Genomic DNA, 25,032 nt, shown 5'->3' with positions numbered 1-25,032 from the left:
TATGTGACAAAACAACTCTGTTTCTCATACTTCTCATACCAGAAGTAATGGGAATCAAATAATTACATCTAGTAGCTGTTTCACAATGATATCAAAAGTAGTCATGTGGTGGGAGTCATTCCTGCTTTATTATTCTGTGGTGCTTGTCAAAAGTTGACATGAGTTCAAAAGAGCAACTGAGCAAGCAGTGCACCAAGGCTAACAAAGTGCAAGAGTTCTCACTGAAAAAAAACCTGGAAATAGCTATAGAAAATAACAATGTATGTTTTCATATAGTGATTTTCCCTTTATTTATCTTGACAATCAATAATTGCCGTATTTTACCAATTATGAGAATTTCCTTCATTCAGCACAAATGACTGATTCCCTTTCCCAGTCAGTCCTCATTATTCATTTCCATTAACGTAGATTTTCAAGGGAGCATCTTTGTGCTCTCCTACAGCTCTTTGTAACTCAAGCAGACTCCCCTCAAATTACTCCAAAGCCTTCCTAATTTCTCTAAGTTTCTTTCAATTACTGTCTTACTGGTAAAACCCTGAAAGCCTAATCAGATGCGATCTGTACATCAAACTACCCAATAATCTTCCACAGCTTCCTCGTATTTCTGTTTTCGTAACTACACAGCAAACTCTTGGGAGATAGGATATTTTTTAATTGCTAAATTATCTCAAACAAATCTTGATCCATCATTAAGACTACAAAGCACAATGATTACAAAAGTAAAAGACCTGTTGGCATTTTGTGAGGGGTTATTGCTGTAAAGTAACTTTCATACCTAAATGACCTAATTTCGCAGGTACAGCTATTTCACAGAAAAGCAAAGTCCAAACATACTATCTTAAGGATATTTTCAAAGACACCAGAGTGTGTTCAGTACTACCAGTTTTCAAGCAGCTGGGAAAAAGAATGTAGCGAACATAGGTTTTGTGTAGCCATGCTACAGGGCTTCCAGTTGTCAGGATACTCACCTAGATTTTTCTTCCTCTGGTCTCTCTGCTTCATTTTCATCTACCATAAGGGAAAAGAAACACAATATTTAAGAATAAAATCCCTAGAGTATCAACTATAACAGCTTATCTCGACATGTAGAATATTAGGCAAGTCTTCAGAATACTATTAAGACACATTTGCAACATTTCAATGATGAAATCAGTCGACCAGACCCCTGAGCGCTCACAGTGCTCTACATTGACAGGTCCACCACATGGGCAAGGTTTAGTTTATATGCTTCATTAATATCTGAACGTAAGGATGGACCCTAAAGTTTATTTTAAAGGTAATACATAAAAGATTAAGTCTGTTTCAGTACTTCAGAGCCGGGAGCTCGGGCAGGAGAGCACCAGGGAGAGCTCGGTCCCCCAGGGATGCCTATGGGGCAGGGACACCACGCGGGGCTCTCGCTGCTGAGGCCCAGCACGCCTCGGCCTGCGCGGCCCGGGCCGAGGGCCCGCGGCACCGGCAGCGGAGACCGGGGAGGGGAAGGGGCCGGCAGCCGCGGCCACCGGGAGGCCGGCCGGGAGGAGAGAGGGGGCAGCGCAGCCCCGGGGGCGGCGGGACCGGCGGACCCGCTCCAGCGGCCCGGTCAGGCGGCGCACGCCGCGGCCTGCGCACCCCCGCGCGGCCCCCCCGCCGCGGCGGCGCCGGGCCGGACCCGCTGGAGAGGCGGGCTGGGCACGGGGGTCGGGGAAGGTCCGTACCGCCATAGAGCCACTCCTCCTCCTCGTCCCCGGCGGCCCCATCGGCGTCCGCCGACAGCCGCTCCGCCTCGCCGGTAGACATGGCCGCCTCCCGCGGGACGCGCGGGCCAGGCCCCGGCAGCGCCTCCCGCCGCCGGGCCGCCCCGCCGCGCCGCCCCCGCGCTCCCCCGCCGCCCCGGGCCGCGGCCAGGCGGTGCACGGGCGGGCGGCTGCGAACGCCCAACGCGGCCTCTCGCGGAGGATCCGCCGCCGCCGCCGCCGCCCGGCGCTTCCCCTCCCCCCGCGAGTGACACGCACAGGAAGCGGGCCCGGCCCGGCCCCGCGGCGCCCCGGGCACGGGCTGCGGGGGGCGGCCCGCCCGGCCCGGCCCGGCCCCGGCACTGCCCTCCCGCCGGGCACCGGCCGTGCGCTGCACTCACCGCGGCTGTGCCTGCGCCGCTCGCCCGCGGCGCGCTGCCAGCGCTGCCGTCCCTTCCTCTCGCTGCCCTCTGCTCTCGGTGGTCCCTGTGCTCTCCTGCGTCCCTGGACGCCCGTCCATCCCCTCAGCAGGGATCACCGGCAGCATGGAGATCTCCTCGAGAACATCCTTGCCTGTTTCCAGGAGCAGGACTTGGCTAAACGCGCTTACACTCCCGTGCCGTGCATCTGCTGGCAGCTGCCGCGGGAGCGTAACCGCGGGGTAAACACGCCGCTGCTTCTGCTGGTGCTGTCCCTCTGCTCAGGGAATACCCCAGCCGGATGCAGTATTTTAGGTTTTACAACTCTTCATTTTTTTTTTTTTTTCCTCCACAAATTTCCTTATTTTTTTTTTAGGTAGAGTAAGAGTTTAACATTCATAGTGAGTGTTGCAAAGTGTTTCTGTGTTCAAAGTGTTTCTATGAATTCCATTAATTCTGTTTTAAAAGTGGTGGGGAGTAGTGAGCCATTTTCCCTGGTGATTTGCTAGATAACAACTGCAAGATGCGTTAGAATATTTAAGTACCAACAACTGTCCAAACAAGCTTCGACAGATGGAGCTTATGGTGTTTCAGGATGTATGTGAAAACTAAAACAGGGACCTGCTTTTTCACAGCAGGTCAGTTTGGGAAAAATCAGACTGGAGGACTTGACTGTAACATAAACACAACTCTCAGTGGGGGGAGCTTATTTGAATTGCCTGCATAGAGAAACTTAGTTGAAAGTTTCTTATATGGCATGACATTTCACTGGAGTTTACGTGAGCAACCAACACACTTTTTTTTTTTTTTTTTCCACCTAAAATTAAATGTCTGAGTATTGTGCACAGATAATAAATTATTTGATGTAATAGGGTAGGTTTTCATCTTGCTATTTCATTTTTTAAACAAATAGTTGTGGAGTCAGCAAAGGCATTTTTCACCATTTTGAGTCACTTGTTGCTCATAATATAAATGTGTATACGTAATAACTCTTCATAGACATCAGTGTCTGAGTTTTCATTCCTGTTTTGTTTCTCATTTAACGACAGCAGAATTAGAATAGTTTCCTTTGGCTGCAGACACGAAAGGAAAGAAAGAAAAGAAAGAAAGAAAAAAAGAAAAAGAAAGAAAGAAAGAAAGAAAGAAAGAAAGAAAGAAAGAAAGAAAGAAAAGAAAGAAAGAAAGAAAGAAAGAAAGAAAGAAAGAAAGAAAGAAAGAAAGAAAGAAAGAAAGAAAGAAAGAAAGAAAGAAAGAAAGAAAGAAAGAAAGAAAGAAAGAAAGAAAGAAAGAAAGAAGAGAAGAGAACCATGTTTGAGAAAAGGAGGAAGGAAGGAAGGAAGGAAGGAAGGAAGGAAGGAAGGAAGGAAACCATGTTTGAGAAAAATGCAACAAACCAAGAGAAGGTTAAGAACAAAAAAGGTCTTAAAAATACTTTGTTACAGATCCTCCAAGCAGTTTTCCTTGTACAAACCTTTAAAGAGAGATCATACAGAGCTGGTAGTGATGGAAAAATCCACTTTGAACAGTCGTGGCCTGCAAAAACTGTTTCTTCTAAGGCTTTGAGTAACTGAAAGGTTGAAGACAACGCAACTTTGCAAGCTACATTTCCGTCTGCATCTTGGGTTACTCCCCAGAAACCCACAAAAAAGATACCAAGTTTATGGGAATCCTTTAGTACAGGTCTTCTAATACAATAGTTTTCACCTTGGACGGGGGATAAAATAAGCTGTAAAAACTACTTAGATAATTTTATTTCATGATTTAACCATTGTGCTTTAAACTGACTAACTTTATTTTGTCTCCTGACAAGTAATTTTTCTTTTTTTCAACATTGACATATGCAGAACCTAATTGCAATCTATACAATATTAATAAGTAAAAAAACTATTTCCTTTCTTAAGAAAGCATCTGATGTTTTGACAATAATATCTGAAAAGCCTCTCAACCTTTTAAAAGAGCTCAGCCCCCCTCTTCCATTTTAATGATTTTAAAGGTTAAGAACCCCTTTTAAATTGTTGGGCAAGCCACAATTTATCTAGATCTTGTCTGTGGCACTCAACCATAATGCAAAAACTCAAAGATACATAATCTCTGAGGTAATTCAGCCTGAGAAGAGGATAATTCTGCTTATTTATAAGCTGAGGGGCCCGGTTGTTAACTATCCCCATCCTTTCTTAGCATTCATTTTTCAGATCAAAATAGTCAAGAAGGTATTAACTTATGTATTTTTCTAGCATCATGAAGCTATATGCCCTAAGGTTAAAATAAGAGATTTGTGCTAGAACAGCACAAAGATAAGGAAGAATGCATCTGAGTAGGATGAGTAGGAATGTCAATGGAGAATACTAAAAGGAAAGGATCTGATTTAATTACTGGAAATTCGAATGTGGCATTAGTCATGTTTTTCAGTGTTCTGAAAACAGGTGAATCTGTAAGAGACCTAAGAACACCAGTTAAGATGGAGGCTGGACTAATTAAGTATTTTATCTCTTTATTAATGCTGATAATCCTGCTGTCAGAAAAGGTACCTTCCTCGCTGTGTACAAGGAGGCTGCCCTAGTGAATAAAGCATAGAACACAGATTTGCAAGAGAGCCATCCATTCTCTGGGGACAAGAAACAGTAGATGCTTGTTTTGGCGTTTGTTTCTCGTTAGCTTTGAACGTCTCTAACTATATAGAGAAAAGTCGCATTTCCTGAGCAAGAGCACTGTGTTGCCAGCTCATTCACCAAAGCATTTGTGACACTAACAAGAAATACACAATCCCAGGGCAGGGAGCAGTGTTGAAGGTTCCGCCTCTCGGGCGCTGTACGTTTCAAGTGCCGGGGAAGCGGTTGCGTGTCCCCGCCACACCCGGGGCCCCGCCCCGCCCGCCCGCAGCCAACCCGCGCCCGACACGTCATCGCGCAGCGCCGGCGGCGCGCCCGGCACGTGCGGCGTGTTGTGGCTGTCACCGCCATGGCGGTGCCGGAGGTGCTGCGGCAGCTGAGCCGCCGAGCCTGGGAGCCCGCGCTGGCCCGGGCGCAGCGCGCCGCCATCCTCATGGACGCGCCCTCCGCCGAGGCGCTGCACTGGGCCGGCGGGGCGGGCGAACTGCTGGCGGCCGGGGCGCTGGCTGTCAGCGCGCTGTCCGCCGAGGCGGCGGTCCCGGCGGGGACGGCCTGCGTCGTGTTCGTGGTGAGCGGGACGCTGCGGGGCGGCGCGGCGGCCGCGGTGCGCGGCGTGCTGGAGCGGCGCGCCGTGCGGCACTGCGTGCTCGTGTGCGGCGACGCGGCGGAGGGCGGCGGGGCGGCCGAGCTGGAGGAGACCTTGCGGCGGTGGATGGACGAGGGCGGCTGTGCCGAGGTGGTGCTGCGGGGCCCGCCGCTCCTGGCGCCCGTCTCGGCCGAGCTGTGCCTGCTGCCCGCCCTGGCAGCGCTCCTCCCGCCGCCGAGCGGCCCCGGCGGCCCCGGCCCCACAGAGGTCGGGCTGAGCGCGCTGCCCGCCGAGCTCAGGACGGCGGTGCGGGCCCTGGTGAGTGACCTCGACTCTCTCTTCACCGCCCTGGGCCTGCGGGAGGAGAGCTTCGCTGTGGGGGCCCTTAGCAGGGTGGTCGCCGCTGAACTGGCAAGCTACGCTCCAGCCAGAAACAGGAGGAGGACAGCTACCAACAAGGCCTCTGTTATCTTCGTGGACAGGACATTGGACCTCGCTGGTAAGAAGACCTCAGCTGGTGTGGGCTGTCATTACAGGGAGCCCATACCCACCCAACTGGGAGGGTGTCAGATGATGGGAACCCCGGTAACCTGGTCCAGAATCCCATATTCCACTTTGTACCGTGCTCCTCCCATCGGTGTATAGTTCCAGTTCCGGGCCCTGGGTGGGGTTGCTCTTGAGATCTGGTCTGCTAGAATACACTTATTCAGAGGTTACTGGGCAGTCGTGGTAGAACTCTGGGCTTCTTCTGAAGGTTGGAGAAAAATGGCTGGTTCAAAGTAGTAGTTACTGTAAGTTCCACATCATCCTGCTCCAGTAGGAAAACTTGGTGTTCCAGAATTTGGGTGGTGATACCCAATGTCCTCCTTTCTGTTCCAAAACAGCTAGTGCCATGTGGGATATGTATACTGTTGTCTTTTGTCAGTTTCGTGCTTCCTGGATTAAAAGTCTCTGCTCTCAAGCATCCAGATAGATCATCCATTACTCACATTATCAAGTGGTTTGGAAAAGTGTGTCAATGTCCCTAGTGCCAGGTGCATCGTTTCATGCAGAAATAGTTCAAATTGTTTGGTTAAATGATGGTTCCTGGTGGTCAGTGACCCCGAAGTCGTACTTAACCACCCAATGAACTGGTCCTGCTTTCCAGATTAGGAGAAAAGTTGGCATAACTGAGCTGGTTACTCTCCTGTTCTTCTTGGTTTGTGTTTAACGTGATCTTATGGAATAAGCAGTGTGCAGTTTGATTCCATAGGCTAGTGGTTTGAAGAGTAATAATTATATTAAGCTACCAGGTGTGCAAACAGTTCTTCATCTGGCAACAATGGGAGAATGTTTAACCCCATGGCCATGATGGTTACTTGCACACCCTTGTATCCCAGTGGATCATAGAAATGAAGAGTAAAGCAGAAGGCTGTGCTGGAAATCCAAAGGTTTGTTTCTAGCACTTCTGTTTTGCTGCAAACTAGAAACCTTAACTTTGCCTGTGTGCCACCTTGAGGCGTGAAGGAAATAGTCTGCATGTTTAAGACTCAGCCTTACAGATTGCTGTGAAGTATCCACTGTATCTACTTGTCACTCTTACCTTTCTATCTGTCTAAGCAGATACACATCTCTGTGTAACCCTTAGCCGTATGTATATGCCTGAAGGTGTTTCTGTACATATGTGTATTGATATAGGAATGACTACATTTGCTATCCCCATCATACATACCTCCTGCTGGCATGCACCAAGTGTGGATTTGGTGTTGTTTGTAGTCAGTAATTCAGTTCATAATTTTTTATCATCACATGTCATGTAGCAAGTACTTGGCACAGTGTTGCACTCTGCAGCTCGTCTGTTTCTGAATTTTCCTCTGTATTTTTTTCCCTCCCATAATTATGCCCATTGTGTATCCTTGAAGTGCTGTAGGTTTCATAGCTGTCAAAAATGTACTAAAGAGCAGCTATGGATCCAGTCAGTTAATGCTGTGCTGAGGAAGATTGATCAGAAGACTGAAAGTGGACTTGGATAAGAAGCCTTGAAATTGTGAGAAGAGTTTTGGTTTGGGATGAGAATAGGTAAATAATTTATTTACCCACTCAGATAGTGAGAAAGAATAAAACCAGGAAAAATAACCAGATGTGGGATGACAGGGAGCTGCCTGACAAGGGGACTCTTGAGGAGATATGAGCAGACATAATTGGTACCAGCTTAAACCTGGAAAGGGAAGTGTGCAATCTTGTACTTCAGTAGGAGAAGGTTTTTTGGAGATAACATCAGGGCTGTAGTGAGCAGCATTGGAAGGAAACATCAAAGCTTACTGAGTAAGGATGAGAAGTTACAAGACTTGGTTTTTTAGGATTCTATTCTCAGTATCCATAAATGAAATTAAGATCCCTGCATGCAACCATTGTTTTGTTACCAACAAATGTCTCCAGAATTCACTGGTAATTTCATATTCCTGTGCTTTGGACATGATACTCATGCTGTCAAATGCAATGCAAACTGAAGGAAGAGAAATCTAGTGTGTTTCAAAGACAAAGCTCTACATGAACCTGAAATTAGTGCCTCACAGAGATTTGTTTCATTTGTTTGCTAAAAATTGTACAGTAAAAAATACACAGGGCAAGCAGGGGGTGTGATTAGTGAGCTCCTGACTGCTGTTAAAGAATTGGTTGGTTGACTTTGCAAATTGTGTCAGCTACAGCTTGTATCAAATGTCACCTCTTTCAGTTTGTAAGTTTCAATGCAAAGATAAAGTGAAATTAGGACAGCATGATGCATAAGCGTTCTTATATCCTGAAAGCCTGGCATGAAAAGTCCAATTTTGCAGTGGTCAGATAACTTCTTGTCACATCAATGCTCAATCTGTCTTTACTAGGGCAACATTCAAAACAATCACCTGAGCCTTGAACACTGTTGCTCATGAGAAGCTGCTGAGCAGTCGTTGACTGTCCTCAGAAGTGACGAGAGGATCAAAACTAGTCCCATGCACTCTGCTCAAGTCAGTGCAGTTTTAAAGTGACTTCCTGTGATTTCCTGTCCTAATCTTGTGAAGTTTAACAATCTTTTCAGGCTTGGATGATTTATGCAGTTGATTGGACTGACAGTGACTTTTAAAACCTCCAGCAGATGTTTTGTGATTGATTTGATGAGGCATGGCAAAAGCCAGTAGCACCAGTGGACCAGTGGAAACCTCCAAGAATTAACAGCTCTGGGGAAGAGATGGCACTGGCTGTTCATGGATGCAGCTTGAGTACTCACTCTGTGTCTTCCCCCTATGCCAAGAAGAAAGGAGGGATGTTAATAATTAATGTGAGTTTATTTGCATTTGAGGTGTTTCTTGTTTAGCCAAGTGTTTTGTCTAGGTAAGTGCTGCTTGCATGCAGCATGTGTGGAGAGACAGATGTTTCTTCCAGTACACGGGGTCGAGGTTCAGAAGATTACCCAGATTTTCCCTGTGCAACTTTAGTGTGCCTTACAGGTGACTGATCTAATAAGAAGAATGTAGGGATTTTGGAGAACAAGATATCTCAGGGAGTTGCAAAGACAACCCAGCTCATTTCATCTGTACTTCACTGGTCTAACTCTGGCTGGGAATGGTAGAGAAGAAAGTTGCTGTCATTCTGTAATTGTTGCAGTCTTGGTGAAACAAATGGGTAATAAATCAGCTGGAGTGGGCGGATGCCCACATTGCAGTACAACCTCATGCTGGACACATGTGCCTTCATTGCTTTCTGTGGATAAAAGCATTGCCAGCACAGAGTTTGACTTCACTTTTCCTTTTTCATCCTTGCTTCTCTTTTCAACTTCTTTTGCAATACAAAATAGTGGATAAACCATGGAAAACCATGGCTTACAGCCTGGATACCTGGCTGCTATAGAATTGCTGGAGACAGTCTTCTGCTTCTGCTGTCCAAGAGCACTTAATAATCTGACTTCAGCAATGTACTTGATGGAAGGGTCTTGTTTGGATTTAAGGAACATATGAAGCTAATTCAACTGTTGAAACAGATCTTCTCTGTCTTTGGAAATGATGATACATGTAAGATCAGATAGCTGCCACACAGTCTGACTTACATGGAGTGGGAGCATAGCTTGAAGAGAACGTTTTCCTGCCTCTCAGTGGTGCTTCAAAAGTTCCCATTTTTCTGATTAAAGCTAGGATCACACAACTAAGGTCAGCACTGCTGTCCAGCCCTGTTTTTGATGGCTGAGCTATAGCTTGAGTGGCAGACTACAAATCCCTTTGACTTGTTCCTGACCTAAAGGCAATAAGGTTTCTGGTCCCTCTCTCTTGACTTTATCTGTAGTATGTGTCATGTTTTTCTGCTTTGACTTGGCTCACAACCCCAGTATTTTTAAGTTGGTTGTAGAGCCTGTGTTGAGTTCATGAATGGAAAGAAAAGCATGTGTGTTTGAAATCAGGAAAATTTAAGAAAGCATGCCAGCTGGAGTTCAAAGTTTCTCTTGGAGTATGGTCAAATTGACATTTCATACTTTATAACTTGGGTTGGTTTAGTTATTTAATGTTTGTTTCACCTGAGCTGCCCTCAGTTCATATAAAATGATGATTTTGATTGTGGCATGCCATTGGTAATTGGTTTTTTTTAATATTAAAGTTGACCTGTCTGGGTAGCTATTTATGCAATTTTATATATAGTCCTTTTGAGCATAGCCCTATTAGTTTATGTAGGAAAGTATAGTGTGCATGTGAGTGCATATATAAATATTTGCTTGCTTTTTTCAATAACCATTGCACATATTATTTAACAACTTCCTTAGGCAAAGAAAAATGTTTTTCATGTCTAAGTATAAAATCAGTGAATATACAACAGCTGTAAAACTAAGTCTAATTTGTGCTTTTTAAATGAATCTTTCTGAAATGTTGTAAGTGCTTTTAAGCTTGCACATTCTAGAAGTCAGTTGTACTTTTATAGAAAAATAATTTTGGAAAGCTAAATGTGGTTTTGATGTTAGAGTACCAGTGTCTTTCTCCCCAAACCATGTGGTTATTTTCTTTTTAATTCCTTGTGTTTGTTTTTCTAGTTATGCATCTGATAGTTTTTGGGTCTTTTTTTTCTTTCATTTTGCTCAGGAGCAGTTGGTCATCATGGTGACAATCTTGCAGAGAAGATTCTTTCTGTGCTTCCGAAACTTCCTGGCCACAAGACTGATGTGATGGTTAACATGGTGGAACTTACAGCACTACAGACTACAGATGAAACTTGCAGTATTATAGCACCTGGCTGCTTAGCACAACCAAAGTAAACATTCTTTTCTTCTTTCTTTTTTTTTTTTTTTCCTAAATTTTTTTTTAATGTTGAATATGTTTGTTATCTCTCTGAAAAAATGAACTGGGAACAAGTCTTTAAAATAAACAAAAGAAAACAGTCATTCTTACAACAAAACCCCATCTGGTCCTAATTCTGCTGGAATGTAATAGTCTATATGTGTGCATTAAGTAAGTAGGGCAGATAAGACTTGCAAAAGTGGAAGAGTATCAAGACCTTTTGGATTTGGGTTGTTTAAATTGCTGTAGATTACTGTCACTGAAATCAGTACAGATTAACACCAAGAATTCTCCTTGTGGCATTTCTTTTTCTGCATAAGTAATAGGTCATGCCAACAGATAGATCTCAATGGTGACTTCCTTTTCCCATAAGCCTATTTATAAAGTTAGCTGGATGCTGAATTTTTGTTGGAGTACCTGTTAATTTAAGGTTTTATCCCTGTTTTCAAGCAGTACCTGTGGAGAAGGATAATAGGCACAAATTTAGGTATACAGACAGCTTCATAGGATCTGATCTTTGCTTAAACAAGAACAATCTAATAGCAGTAACTTCAAACAATTATGCTTAGCTATGTATAATGTGTTGCTAAGACTTTACAAGCAAAGTGCATCAGATTTGATGTTTCACTTTCTAAATTTAGTTGGCCAAACCAAAACTTTCTTAGAGCTTCTGTTACTATGCACAAACAAGGAAACATACCAGGTGCTGATTTCACTCCCCAAGAAAAATTTTTCTCAGCAGTGCTCTAGAAATTAAAACAGGGCAAAGGAGATTAGAGGTTCTTTCTCTTTTACTATAATTCTCTCCTCATGTATTAGAAAATTGTTTTTCAAGATGGGCTATTTAATATAGTTTTTATTCTTCTCTTTTGACTTGTTTTGTGATTTTTGCACCTGCATTGTATCCTTTTTTTCCCTTTCCCCTACAAAGATTTCACAGATTTCCACCATTAGCAACATATGGTCTTTATTTTCCTGAGAGCCTCCAGATCCTTTGTCACCTTCCATTTCTCACACATGCTGTAACTGTGTCCAGTTTCTAGGTTTTGTATTGCATACCTCTCTTCTTCCATAGAAGTTGGAGAGGAAACGTTTCCTTATAGAGGTGGACTCAGTTGTAACTTGCTGCCAGGGTGACTAGCTTAAATAAAATTTGTTCTGGTTTGCTTCTCACTGTTTGCTTTTCTGCTGATTCCTGAAGTAGAAGTGAGATATCCTTAAAGATCTGTACACAGCAAAATGAAGAGGTCATGGTCCATAACAGAAGTTTGTGGTAGCTTTTTGTGCTAACTTTGAGTAGCTATTAGAAATAAAGAAAATTCTGTCAGTGGGGGCTGGGGAAAAAAAAAGATATTTGCTGCCCTGAGATTGCTGACCTGTGCTACCACTCAGTTTCTCACATTGTTGGCATTGAGGAGACTAAAGGCAGTGCTGGTATGCCTTCCCATGGCTAAATTATGACTTCAGTCATGTTTTCATTCATGTTTTTAGTAACAGCTGACAAGAGTTTTACTATGTTCTAAGGTGGTTAGTGGTATATATATACATCAAGGTTTGTTTGCCTATTTGCTGGCTAATGGGAAGGTGCCTTCTCTTAACTGCAGTTAATCTTAACATTTCAAAGTCTTTTGCAAAGTTTCATACGGACACAGCTGGTTAATGAACAGCAGGATTTGGGTATAAGATGTGTGGCAAGGTTGGATGACAGCAGCTGACACCTAGTACACCAAAGCAGTGATGCCATTAACACACTGGTCTATAACAGCTTCTTCAAAACACCCTCCCTCTGCAAGCTCATGGTACAGAATCTGTTACACTGGAAATTTTTAGAAACAGATCAGGCAAATATTTTAAACAGTCCTAATCTTGCCCTGTAGCACAGCAAAGGGAGAAGATGACCTCTGAAAATCTCTCGTTATCATAGTTGACAACTGAAGAAGTTGTGGACCTTAGAAGAGTCTCCAAACTCCAAGTGACACTGTGATGTTCAACCTGTTTTTCACTTCTTCTCCAGCCATATAATCAGGAATAGTTCCTAGTTTAAAATAGGCACTTTCAAACTAGCATGAGACAGTGGAAGAGTGCATGAAACCATAACAGTGGCTGAAGGTGGTAATTTCCATTCCATTTCCATTGAATTCCATTTCCAGCAGGACTATTTTCAGTGTTGGCTTATAAATGCTAACATTAATCTTTTTGCTAGTGTAAAATGGTTGTTTTTCTGAAGCACTGGAATGGATTAAAGATTCCCACCAGTAAGTTTCTGTGTCAGAACGCTCTCAATTCCTCATCAGCTTGGTTGTTGCCCTTGGTAGCTGGCTCTAAAGTGTTTCTTATAATTGAAAACTTAAGTCTTCATTTGTATTTGTAAATGTTGCATGGCTAGAAGTGTTCCTCTGCTTGTAAATTTTCTGTTTACTCTGGTGAGTGAAAGTGCCAGTCCTTTACCCAGAGAGAGGACCAGCAACTTCTGTTACACCCAAATGAAATGTGTGGGGGCTTTTTCACATGAAATTTTGTGATCAGACTGTGGCATTTCAGATTCACATATTCAGAATACTTTTAAAATGTTTTCATTGTTTTCTCTCAAGTAATTGAGCATGCTGTAGTGAGGGGAGAGAGAGAGAGAGTCTGGTCCTTGCATACAGCTTGCTATATTTAACTTCTCTTATGGCATGCCACTCCAGCAGAAACATCTGGGCTCAGTTACAGAGTTAGCAAACAGAATTAATGTATAATTTATGGTTGGTGTGGTGAAATAAAGCAGGATTCTTTTCTCAAATCTAAGGAAATAATGGGCTTCTTTAAAGATTTAGATGAAAATGTAAATGCCATATGCTGCTTGAATTACTGTACTTTGAAGGTGCTTTCTTTGTGAGGAAGGGAATTTCTTAAAAAAAACCCTGAACTATTTTACACTTCTTGATTTTTTTTTTTTTCTTATTAGCCTCAGAAATCTCACGGAGTAATTGTTTGTCCTGCTGTAGTCACTGATGTGTTGCTGTTCCACTGTGGATGACAGTAGAGTTATGCTCCTTCAGAATTGTGTCAAAATATTTTGCTCATTTTGTATACAGATGGATGTACCTAACAGAAGGGAAACAGTTCATAAGTATTTAGTTGAAGACATCAATTCTTGATCAGAACTGCTGGTGTCTGATTCAGAAAGGTAGTAACCACTCTGTCCTTTCAAACAAATGATGCATCATAGAATTGCAATTGTAGTGACAGCTTAGTGGTAGGAGTGATTTGAAAAAATTAATTACAGTTCTCTTGCAGGTCTTTGTATTTTGATAATTCATAGAGTGTTTTTGGAGGAATTCTTCCAAATTTCAGCTTCTGATTTTAAGCATGCATGTAGTGGCTTCTAGGTGTTATCTGTTTGGATTAATGTCAAGCTCTGTGTGTTTAACAGTAATCCATCCTGTACATTTGATAATATTTTGACCACATTGTTTCTCAAATCACTCATCTTGTATTTTTAAGATCTTTTCTTTTTTAGTATGTTGAAGCATCTTGCTGTCAGTAATTAACTCATTTTGATGGAGGTTTTTCTGCCTCATGTGATCTGGGAACTGAGGACATGAAGCCTCCATGGCTCCCTGAAACCTCAAATGAGGGTTCAGGTGCCTGAACCCTGGTCACAGGCCTCTGGTGTGTGAGAAGTAAAGATTTATATCTTTATTCCATAGGCTACAGAAGGAATATCTATGTTTACTCTTTTTCAATGTGCTTTTTTTGTTAGCCAGGAGCACTTTTCATATGCTCTCCTATTTTGCTGAATAGACTGAATATTTAATTTGCTTATGCACATTTCAAGAACTCACTGAATAGAGGTTTCTTGCCTGTTTTTCCACTCTTGCTTCCTTTCTCCAATGTTTGAAGTTTGCAGGTTTCTTAGAATTCAGAATGGTGTTAAAATCTTTTTAAAAATCCAGGTTTTTATTTAAAATATATATGTATTTAATGCAATCTACAAAGAACCATTGGACTCTTACAACAAGTGTTTTTCCATAAAGATTAAATACTTCAGTGTAACTCATTTCATGTTTGGGTTGCTATGCCTAAAGCAATTCAATAAGCAATATAGCTGAGCTGTCTGAGCACTTTAGACAGAGCAGGAGGAGCCTCTAAATCATCTGTATTTGAACTGGGGGGAGAAATAACAAGTTGAGAAAGAAGTGACCATGTTGATGGGTATGATGTAGAAAGCATTTTTGTGCATTTAGGTGTTTGAATCACAGCACCCACAAGCATCTTTCTTCAGGCCTTGTATAAGGAGTGGAAAGGTCTGCTGGGGGAATGGGTTAAAAATTAGGACATTCCTGGAGATGGAATGATAAAATTTCAATGTCTCATGTTAGTGGCAGTTGAAAATGCATACTTCTCCCAATCATTCTTAGTTCTGAAGTTGTTATTCATATGTTGGACTGATCAGTGCTTTTTACAAATGATACAATTTGGATGGAAAGGAAAGCCCTGCTCCAGCTGCATCTTTGCATTTGGGTGTGATGTGATGATTCAATGCTCCTCTGGTACTGGTGGGACTTGGACAACCCTGAACATAAAGGAAGGCCATGAGGTGAGGGGACTTGTATTCCACTCCTGGTTCTGCTTTCAGCTTGCAGCATAATCTCAGACAGGTCACTTAATTCCTTTCTGCCTCTATTCCTTTTGTACTCCTTGTCCAAGGAACAGTAAAACAGTAAAGCAGTAAAACAAGGAGTTTCTTAGGATACAAGTTTGCATACTGAAGGAAGAAAAAATCCTAGGGGTTCTGATCTCTGGGGGTGCAAGTAACTGCAGACGAGTACAAGGGGAGTTAAGATATCAGGACTATTGAACTCAGGATCTCCATTTGAGCTTTCTTTGGTACTGTGTCCTTTCCACTCCTACTCCACTCCTCTACTTTATTGCCCTGGGGAGGGGAGACAGTTTTGAGTTGTATTCACCTGGCCCCCCTTTCCTGGGAGCTGATGGAACAGCAGTTCCAGTGATCTTTGTATAACACACACTGCAGTATTCTTTGAACTGTCACATGTATGATGTCAATTTCAAATGAAAGATTTTTTGTGTGTGTATGGCAAAGAAAAGGGCAACAAGAAGTAAAACTGAAGAGTAAAGTCTCCATTTAATCTGGGAAATAAACTTTTTTTGAATTGTTGATTTTATTCTCTTTGAGGGTGTTTTTTTGTTTGATTGTTTTTTTAATCAGGAAACAAGCATCTGAAGAATATTGGTGTTTTGAATTTTTTAAAACACTATGTATCTTGGATCTTTTTGGTATTTTCAGTCTTTTAAAAATATTTCCTTTATGTCAGCTGTAGATATTAATTAGGAAAAAAAGCCACAAGGTTTTTGGTTTCTTTTTGCGTGCATTCGTTTTTAGAAGCTTATAATGAGGAGGTAATTTGGGACAATGTTATTCTTGAATGAGTTGGAAATTTATGGCATAAATTAGAGTAATTTTCCTTTCTGGAATGTTAATATTAAAGAGGAAACATTACTATTGCAGTAAGAAAATCCAGATGTCGTGACTATATTGCTTCATATCCACTGCGAGTCTTGCAGAGGAGGAAGGCAAACCCAAAACAAAGGATGCCAATGCAAAGGGTCTTTTAGACGGGGAGAGAGACAGCTTCGTGCTAAAAGCTGCTTTTGTATCTGTATCTGCACCCGGTATGATGGTGCTCCCTGGCCGTCCCTGCTGCTGGGGTTTTCCTCCTGCTTTTCTGCTGCTAGACACTTCCCCCTGGTGGAAGCTGCACGCTCCTGCTCTCCCGGGACCTGGCCTCCCGTCTCTGCTGCGTGCTCTGCTGAACTCTGCTCCTAAAGATTGTCTGAAACCTAAACTCAACGCCCCCAAGACAAAAAAAAAAAAAATCCCAAACCAACCCATAAGAAGCTGCCACCGTGCTGCAGCTGTTTAATATCTCCTTTTCTGAACGAGGTGAGCAACACTTAGGGGAGATAAGGAAGTTTTAACTTCAGGATCTATGAAAAGCAGCCATCCCATTGCATTAAATAAAACTCTGAAACTTTCTTTCACCAATCATAGGTGAAATTACAGCCTAGCCCTGTGCTGCCAGGATTCCTGTTGTGCTACTTAAGTCCATTTTCAGGGAGATGAACTGTGCTTTAGAGGGTTTTTATATTGGTACCTTTTGCCTTTTCAGCAGTCCAGCCATGAGATGCTTCACAGAGTTGTGGATTGGCAGTAGGAATGCCCCAAACACAGCATTCCTTTCTCTCTTCCCCTGTGCTCTTGGACTGGCAGCCTTCCTCATCACTGCTTTGTTGTGCTCATATAGGCTTAGAGCACGGTGCTGTATCAAGACCTATTTAGATTTTCCTCACTGTTTGAAATTTCTCAGGGCATCTTCTTGTTGGAATTAAGAGCCCTGGCTGGATCAACTTCTGGGGTTTGTCAGTCAAGACAAGCTTTCCAGGAGATGCTTTCTGCTCAGTCTCAAACCAGCCTGAATCAAATGAACATAATTGACTGTTGTCACAGGATGAGATGAACAAGCTGATAAGATTTATTATATTTTACAATAAATGTGTATATTTGCCTTGATCCTTTCAACGCGGGACCTCCTTGAAATGGAAAAAATGAAGGGGTGAGAGGGCTGTGCTGAGAGTGGAAAATTCTGGGAAGAGGTCAAGACCTCCAGCTTTCCTGTGCTGTGTAACACATGGCATTGCTAGAAGACCTTGCTGTCACTCTGCAAAACCCCAGTTTGCTTACAGTGGTGAGTCTGTTGAGGTAAGCAGCAGAGGAATCTCACCAGGGTTCTTTGTCTGAGCATCCTCCTGCCCAATAGGTGCCACGTTTTTGTCAATTGTCTGTTGTGACAGGCTCAGAAGCCTTAGAAGTTGTCTCCTAGATAAGAGGAAGTTTGAAGCTTATTTTCCTTGAGATAAAGAATGAATTGGGCTGACAGGCTCTTGGCATCAACTGGGTTGCTCTTCCTTATCTATGTTTCTCAGCCCACAAAAAGGACTTCTGAGGGTTGTGGGAAGCTGGACTGCTCAAGACTTCATTCTTATACTTTGAGAATCTCTAGCTGCCTTCTTTGTCTAGGCTACCCAGGCTTAGTAATGGAAGTTCTGGGATGGAATTCAGACTGTTTTTCCTGGGCCCTCTAACACTGTGATAGCATAGTACAAGGATCAAGAGGTTTGATATTCTCTTGCCTGTAGAATAAATTTGGTGAAAATGGCAAAATCAGAAACTTCATGCATAATTTTTTGAAGACATGTTTTTAGTTCTGAAGAAGACTGCCTGTATTTGTATTATTCTCCATATTCTCTTTCTCTATGTGAGTTCTGCAATTAAGTCCCAAGTTTTTGACCTTTCTTTGTCCATGGAAAGATACAATAAATTTGAATCTTACCCTGAAATTGTTTGTCCATCAACGCATCCAAGTACTTGCATCTTCACCTGATTATCAGAGTAAGGTAGCTTATATGCCTATAAGGAAATTCAGTGAGTATAACCCCTCAGTTTATCTTCTAGCTGTTCCCCTGTTACCATTGTGCTCTGTTCTGCAGGCTTATTCCTTGCAAGGTATAAAGGAGAACAAGTCTTTTTCTGATGGCCTATCAGAAAGAGTAACTACTGTCTGCAGTCAGGACAGAAAGGGAAGACCCTTATGTTGCTTAGAGGCAATGTTTTTTTTGTCTCCCTGTAACAATTAATTTAAAATTGATCACTTTTTTGTTTCCTTAATGTTTTTGTTTGTGAATATTATGAGTTTGTGTTTTTCACTGGGTAAAATTTTAAAGTGCTTTTCTCTTGATGTGGCCACAGTGCATATAAAGACTGTCTGTTTAAGTAGACTTTATGGTTCTCTAAAGTGAGCTCTGATCTTTCTTGTGTTATAGTACAATCTCCTGGAGACTGTTGCTTTGGCTGATGTTGTGAGATTTTTCTAAGACTAGCTCTTACTCTGCTTGGCCATCTGCCTTTAAGTTTGCCTCCTGAATGACCTCAACAGTGAGGTTTTAAAATGCAGTGATATGCATTGGCCTTATTACATACTACAGAATTACTCATTTGCTGTTCAGCTATAGTGCCAGAACAGAGAGTGACTGAGTGACTGGGGGGGTGTTTTCGTTTATCATTCTTATGCTGTAAAGTAAGCCTGCTGTATCTTACAACAGAGAGAAATGTGCTGTAATAGACTGATGAGAAGAACAAATGACAGCTGCTCATTTGGATGACAAAGTAATGTTTGGGAAGGAAACAGTATTATCTGTTGGCAACAGATCTGATTGCAAGTTTTGACTAAATGATTTGGGTTATTTCATGATTCCAGACTTAATATGAACCAGGAATCAACGTTTGCACAGGCTTAAATTTATGTGAAGTCAGCTATTTACCTGTCAGAACTTGAAGATGCTTTTACTTTGAAAAGTAGATGGAATCATGTATAGGGAAATACTCTGGTTTTAGATAGATAAATGCATACTCAGCTATTAATTTTAATTTAATTGAGCCAAGAATCGAACATTCCTTTCTGCTATTTAGTATTGGTAAATAATATTTAGCATGGCTTCTGTTATTTAGATGGCAATTCTGTGGAATCTAATTCATTATGCCTACTTCTAATGTTTACTTGTGTGTGTGTGTGTGTGTTCTTTTTCCTGAAGTGTAGTTAGGGGATGCTGAAATGGGTATTGCTACTTTATAACTGTTCACAGTTTCAAAAGTGGTTGTGAATATTGAGCAAGGCAAGCGAGTTCTTATGCTTTCAGTTGCAACCCCCAAGCAGTCCTGCTGCAGGTTCTGGGTGACTGTGCCCCACCAAGTACCACTTAGTTTCTGTAGGTTGTGAGTATATTTTTTTAAATAATCTTCAACTGGAAAAGGTTTCCAACCTCTGTGGGAGAGAAAAAGTTGTATGACCTTGCCTAATTATCTGCACAACTCTACTACTTATTTAAATAAGTAACAAGAGAAAGAAATCCATATCAGGTCATTTTCACTAACTGGAAACAGCCACAGAACACATGCTGAATGCTGCACGTGGCTGTTTAAGCTCCAGTTGCCACTTAAAAAAAAAAAAAAAAAAAGGAAAAATCTGCTAAACCTGCAGATCTTATTGATAATGGGAATTGGACCATGGCTTCAGACCATCTTTGACTGGTCAGAAAATGCCATCAGTGGGACACTTGATTTGGTGGTAAGGAGGGTATGTGGAGGAGGAGATAATTAAACTGCACCAAACACACTGATTATAGAAGCCTGTTTTAGGAGGAAGATGCAGAGTTAATATTGAATAAATACAAAAAGCGACCAAACATCCAGAGATTTTGGATTAGGGCAAAATTCTGCTCTCATCACTCATTCTGTGGCAGGCAGAAGTGTATCAGGAAGGGATTGTGAGAAGATACACAGGGTGCATATATGCAATGTGAACAGAATTCCTTATCTGTTTCTCATGACAGATCAACCAGAGTATGGAGATGGTTATAAAAAATGAAAGCCTGAGGCTGGAGCTTTATTCTTTCTGAATAGCTGTCAGTTTGGTTTTGAAGGCTAGAATTGTCCATATTAGGTTTGCATGAGATCTGAGGAAGCTGGGGCTCTAGGTTTGCATTGAAACTATGGCAAATATGCTACTTTGAAGTAAGAGAGTGGAATAATGAAGACAGGCAGGACCCAGCCCTCAAGTTGATCTGAGTTTCACCAATGCAAGAATCTGGCAAAGCAAAGAATCTGGCTCTACATGTTCAAACATTCATCTTTAAGATGTAAAGACTGCTTCAGATTTTTTTTTTTTCAATTTATTTTGGATCTCAAAGTATCTTGAATACTCATATATTTGACTCTTTTAACTAGTTATACCATAAAGCTTACAAAGCAGTGATTTTTGTGGTAACTGAGCCATCTATGCAAAGAGTTGTTTTTCCATCTGTGATGAAGATGTATTTTTGTACATTAAGCTTTCAAAATGGCTTAGTCAAGAGATTGTATTGATGACTCCAGGCTTTAGGCAAGCAAATGAGGGAGGGAGGTCAAAGGAGACTACCAAAAATTGGCCTTGTAAATCAAAAACATTGAGGAGAAGGAATTCCTGGCATCCCATGGTACCTAGGTTTATTTTCTTACATTTTTCTAATAAGAAAAACACACGTCAGATGTGTTCTTGGTAAATGTTTTCACTTGTCTCATCTGTCTCTGCTGCCAAATATGACCCAAAATACATTGGTTTTACATGCCCTAAGGACATCTACTGGATAGCTAAGCAGCACATCTGTAAAAATGGACTTGGCACTCCAGGACAATCCCTAAATGTAGATTCAATTGTCAGCACCTCATTACTAACTGCTCTTTCCCTGGAATAATTTTTATTAAAATAACCTTATGCAATAGCTTTAAAACGCAGAGCAGAATGCTCTAAAGTAACCTATTGTGTTACATGTAATATTCTCAAGCAATATGTTTGTTGTAAGGATCAGATTCATATTTAGTATAACTCGTTGCTTTGTCCAAAACTGAAATTAAAATTCCTGACTAGTAACTCTTTATTATACACACTTTGAAGATATGCTTGCCAAGAATTTTGCTGTACCTTATAGTGCACAAAATCCTACTCAGAAGCTTTCAATTAACTTGATTCATGCAGTAACTCAGTCTGGCATTCTGCATAAGCTGTCCTGCAGCTTGTAGGAATGAAACATTTTGCTGAAACATTTTGTTGGACTAAAAAGCAGCCAGTTGAAACTCGGGGTTAAGTGATGGTTATGAGTAGAAAGTTTTAAGAAATTATTTGTATGCACTTTTTTCCTTCACTCCTGCAGGTTTGGCCACTGTTAGAGGAGCAAGGATGAATTCTGAGGTAATGCTGGAATGATGGACTGTTTCATTACAGTGGGCAAGTGTGCTAAGAGGCCTGTGATATGTCTAGGAGGCCTTTCAGCATCAATCCTTCCCTTTACCTTGTGAGGTAGTATATATCCAGATCTGCTAATTGCAAAACAGGGTGGATCGAGTCACAATAAGCAATTCTACTTCTGACAAAAAGAATTGCACTTCTCAGTAATTTTTTCATTTGTTTGTCTTGAAGGAAGCAAACTGTCCTCAGTATTCATCTGGATGTCAGTTGTTTCTGGCAGTCCTCCAATTGCTGTGGTGTACTTGGTTGTTTATTTGGACCAGTCTGCATTCAATTGTTGCTCTGGGCTCTAAAGATCAGGTGTCACTTCAGCTTTTGAATGGTGGTGGACAGCTACAATAGCCTTTTTAGTTTAGTATTTTTGCTGGGTTTTTGTTTAGCTTTTAACTCTACTTGACAAGGAATCCATGCTCTTCCAGGCTATGCATCTTACCTTTCAGTTCTTTCTACAGGAGACCTTTTTGAGAAATCTCTGAAGACTTCCAAGGAATGTATTATGACTGTAGGGATGGGAGTGAAAGAGAAGAATAGGAAGGAGCACTCCTAGACCTGGTCCCATGCTGAGTCAATACAGAGAAGCTTAGTTCTGAATACCTGTCATGAAGTGACAACACTGCCATATATTTGTTTAGAACTGAAACTTGTTTGTCCAAGTTCAAGTATGATGCATCCTTTTCCATAGAGTGCCTCAGTATCACCATAATTGTTTAAGATCTCCTTTAGTACTACTTAATAATGGAAAAGTTTTAGAGTAACTGTATGTTGTGTTGCCTGTAATAAAGGCTCTTCTGCAGAGATGAGTGCTGTGAAGCTGTTGCAGAAGGGAGGGAGCCTTACCAGGTGGTTAATAGATAAAAATTCTAACAGTATCTATTATGTATTTTTAAATAGCATAATTTTTAAAAGAAATAGCTAGGGGTTAGAGGAAGGATAGAGTTAAACTATTCTAAGGTGTCCTGACCACATCTTAGAGCTAGGAGACTTTTCCCAGTGTATAGTTAATCTACTTTCGGATTTTTTACACAGAACATGTTCAAAATCAAGTCTGCATACAAAGATGGAGCTTAGTGGGATTTAATACTTCAAGGATTAGTAAGACCTACAGATCAGTTGGTGTCTGTCAAAACCAGCCCTACTTTCCTGAGATGCATCTTGTTTGTTCTCCATTACCCTCAAAGTAAACTGCTAGCTCCCTCTGCTTCAGCTGCCAGCAAATAAGGTTAAAATGATCCAACCTTGTGTTTGTTAAGTACACTTGCTGTAGATCAAAAAGAATAAGTCTTAAAAAAAGATTAATAAAATCCCTCTTTTCTTGATATACTTTCATTAAAATTTTTGAGATAATCCAACTTTTAAAAGGGACACACTGAAATTCATATATTTTAAGACATTCAGAGGCATTTGGTTGCAGAATAATAATCATGCAGGATTATAGACTTCAGACATTCTTGAAGATGATAAGTAACTGTCATAAAAGGACTTCAGGCAAGGATGATGATCTGTTTCTTGTTGATACAATTGCCAGGCATGGCTTCTGTTTCAGGCTGTTTGTGTGACTAATGCTTCCCTTCCACTCATGCTTCAGCCTGGTCAGCAGCAACAGCTCTGCATGGCTTCCTTTTCCTACACTCCTTCCCAAAGGTGCCTTTGTTTCCTCAAGACTTACCTCAGGGTAATTTCTTCCAGAATAAGCATGATGACAAAAAATGTTGCACTTTGCACAGAGTCATTTAGCGATATGAAACATCACTGGCAGTTGGTATTGTAGAATGTGAGTAGAGTTGGCTTTAGAAATTTATTTAGTTTGAACCTGTTCCTTAGCCAGCCATTTCATGCTGCAGCTGTTGCTTCTTACAACAATTCACCAGAGCAGCCTTACTTGTTTAGAGAAATTTTCTTTCTACCAAAACATTTGATAGCTGGTGCAGAAATTATCTTGTAGAAGTAGCAGCTGCCATATGAAGTTGGAAAGCTAATTCAGCTTGCTTGCATGACTTCCAGTGTATGTGTGTGACTGTGTTATATTTAAATCAGAATTTTCCATAGGGAGCTTTGGTGCACCAGTCAGTAACCTAAATCCAGTAATTTTGTAATTTGCAGGCAACGGGGCTTTGTGGAATTAAGCACTAGTTCTCCTTTTCACAGGGTAGTTGGGGAAGATGATCCAAGCAGTTTCTCCCTGCAGTATCAGCCTCTTCAGTTTAGTCAGTTTATTTTACAGATTTGATGTATTGCATTTGCACATCTAGGGCACAACAATTTATATCTGCATTTTCTTCTGATGTCACAAATAGAGATGATCTGGTTCATCTGCATGTATAGCTTTGTTAGTGTTGGCACATGTCATTTGCAGAAGGATAGCTATAAGAGGAAAGGTAGTCCAGGAATTGCAGAGATTTTGCTTGATGTTTAGTCCACAAATAGATCCCTCTTGATCTTGAGAGGTGTTGTATTTGTAAGGCTTTTGTGCATTCTCAGTGCTGCTGGTCACAAGCTTATACATGTAAATAACACGTCACTGCTGTAGCTTAACAACAGCAATCAGCAATTAGGTTAGAGGGTTCATGTTGCTTGTGACAGTGATAAGATATTTATACAATATTACAGTTTTGGGTGCATATTTTTATTCCATCTCTAGACTGTTTGATAATTATTTTTCTACTCATTTCATTCTGATTGCATAGCATTTTCTAGAAAGGCAAAGTTAGTTAATTTTAAAATTACTAACTAAAAGGAATTGCTAGTCATTCTGTGAATCCTCCAGATTAAACTCTGGCTTAATATGGAGTTTATCTTCCCATCTTTTCTACTACTAAAGGAAAAAAAATTTATAAGTGTTGTTTAAGGAAACTGCCTTAATGATTCACAATTTATAATCTAGTTGAATATTCCATGTTATATTGCTTCCTTATGTTTCACCTTTTATTGACCTTCAAGTTTACAGGTTCAAATGGATATTAATGATCTTGGGAATAGTTAGAATAAACAGAACTCAAAAAGGACAAGAACCCATAGCTCCCCAGGCTGTTTGTTGGACTGGAGTTTTGTTTTTTAATACAGAAAAGTGCTGTATTGGCCATCTATAATCAGCTGAAACATAGAAATGCTGTCTGGCTAGAGGATTATTGTGACCAAATAATTTGATATATTTATATAAAATTCTACATTAAAAAGAGCTCTGCATATTTTATAAGAATTTTTTCACTAAGTGTTCTAATATTAAGCTGAAACAGAAATTCTGTAATACTAGTCTGTATAAATGGAATAGAATAAGAGGATTTCTTAATCAATTTTCAGGTAATCTGTGCATGCATGCATTTGTGCTGACTTTATTATAGTAAAATGTAGTGCAGGGATTATTTTTCTAAAGTCTTGGTTTAATGCACACTGGTGTCTTTGGTTTACACTGTAATTTTTTGATATTGGAAGCAACAATGAGTGGAGTTGCATTACTTTGTAATAACATCATTCATGCACAGCTGCATTGTCTCATGTATGTGGTTATTAGCAAGTAAAGTTGTTTTGT

The 25,032-nt window shown here is 41.3% G+C and overlaps 2 protein-coding genes across 5 annotated transcripts in view; one reads left to right on the top strand and one right to left on the bottom strand.

Annotated features, from left to right (window-relative positions):
* FIP1L1 (factor interacting with PAPOLA and CPSF1) overlaps window positions 1–2,077 on the bottom strand; it is a 38,553-nt gene extending 36,476 nt beyond the window's left edge. For 3 of the 4 annotated variants that reach the window (XM_079306144.1, XM_079306143.1, XM_079306145.1), the window contains exons 1-2: window positions 1,698–1,923; window positions 969–1,008 (exon numbers count right to left, since the gene is read on the bottom strand). In XM_079306144.1, the coding sequence (XP_079162270.1) occupies window positions 969–1,008; window positions 1,698–1,779 (122 nt within the window). In that variant the 5' untranslated portion in view covers window positions 1,780–1,923. Of the gene's footprint in view, window positions 1–968; window positions 1,009–1,697 lie in introns of all 4 variants that reach the window. The other variant, XM_079306146.1, reaches the window with a different exon arrangement.
* A 2,958-nt stretch (window positions 2,078–5,035) lies between these two features.
* The window catches only part of SCFD2 (sec1 family domain containing 2), a 187,687-nt gene continuing 167,690 nt past the window's right edge, over window positions 5,036–25,032 (top strand). Inside the window, exons 1-2 of the mRNA XM_079306142.1 lie at window positions 5,036–5,828; window positions 10,408–10,576. Of these exons, the coding sequence (XP_079162268.1) occupies window positions 5,093–5,828; window positions 10,408–10,576 (905 nt within the window). The 5' untranslated portion in view covers window positions 5,036–5,092. The remainder of the gene's footprint in view (window positions 5,829–10,407; window positions 10,577–25,032) is intronic.

The sequence above is a fragment of the Erithacus rubecula genome (assembly GCF_903797595.1).
Source record: "Erithacus rubecula genome assembly, chromosome: 5".
Classification (NCBI taxonomy): Eukaryota; Metazoa; Chordata; class Aves; order Passeriformes; family Muscicapidae; genus Erithacus; species Erithacus rubecula.
Note: the sequence above shows the minus strand (reverse complement) of the source record. Positions and strands in the feature narration are given on the sequence as shown.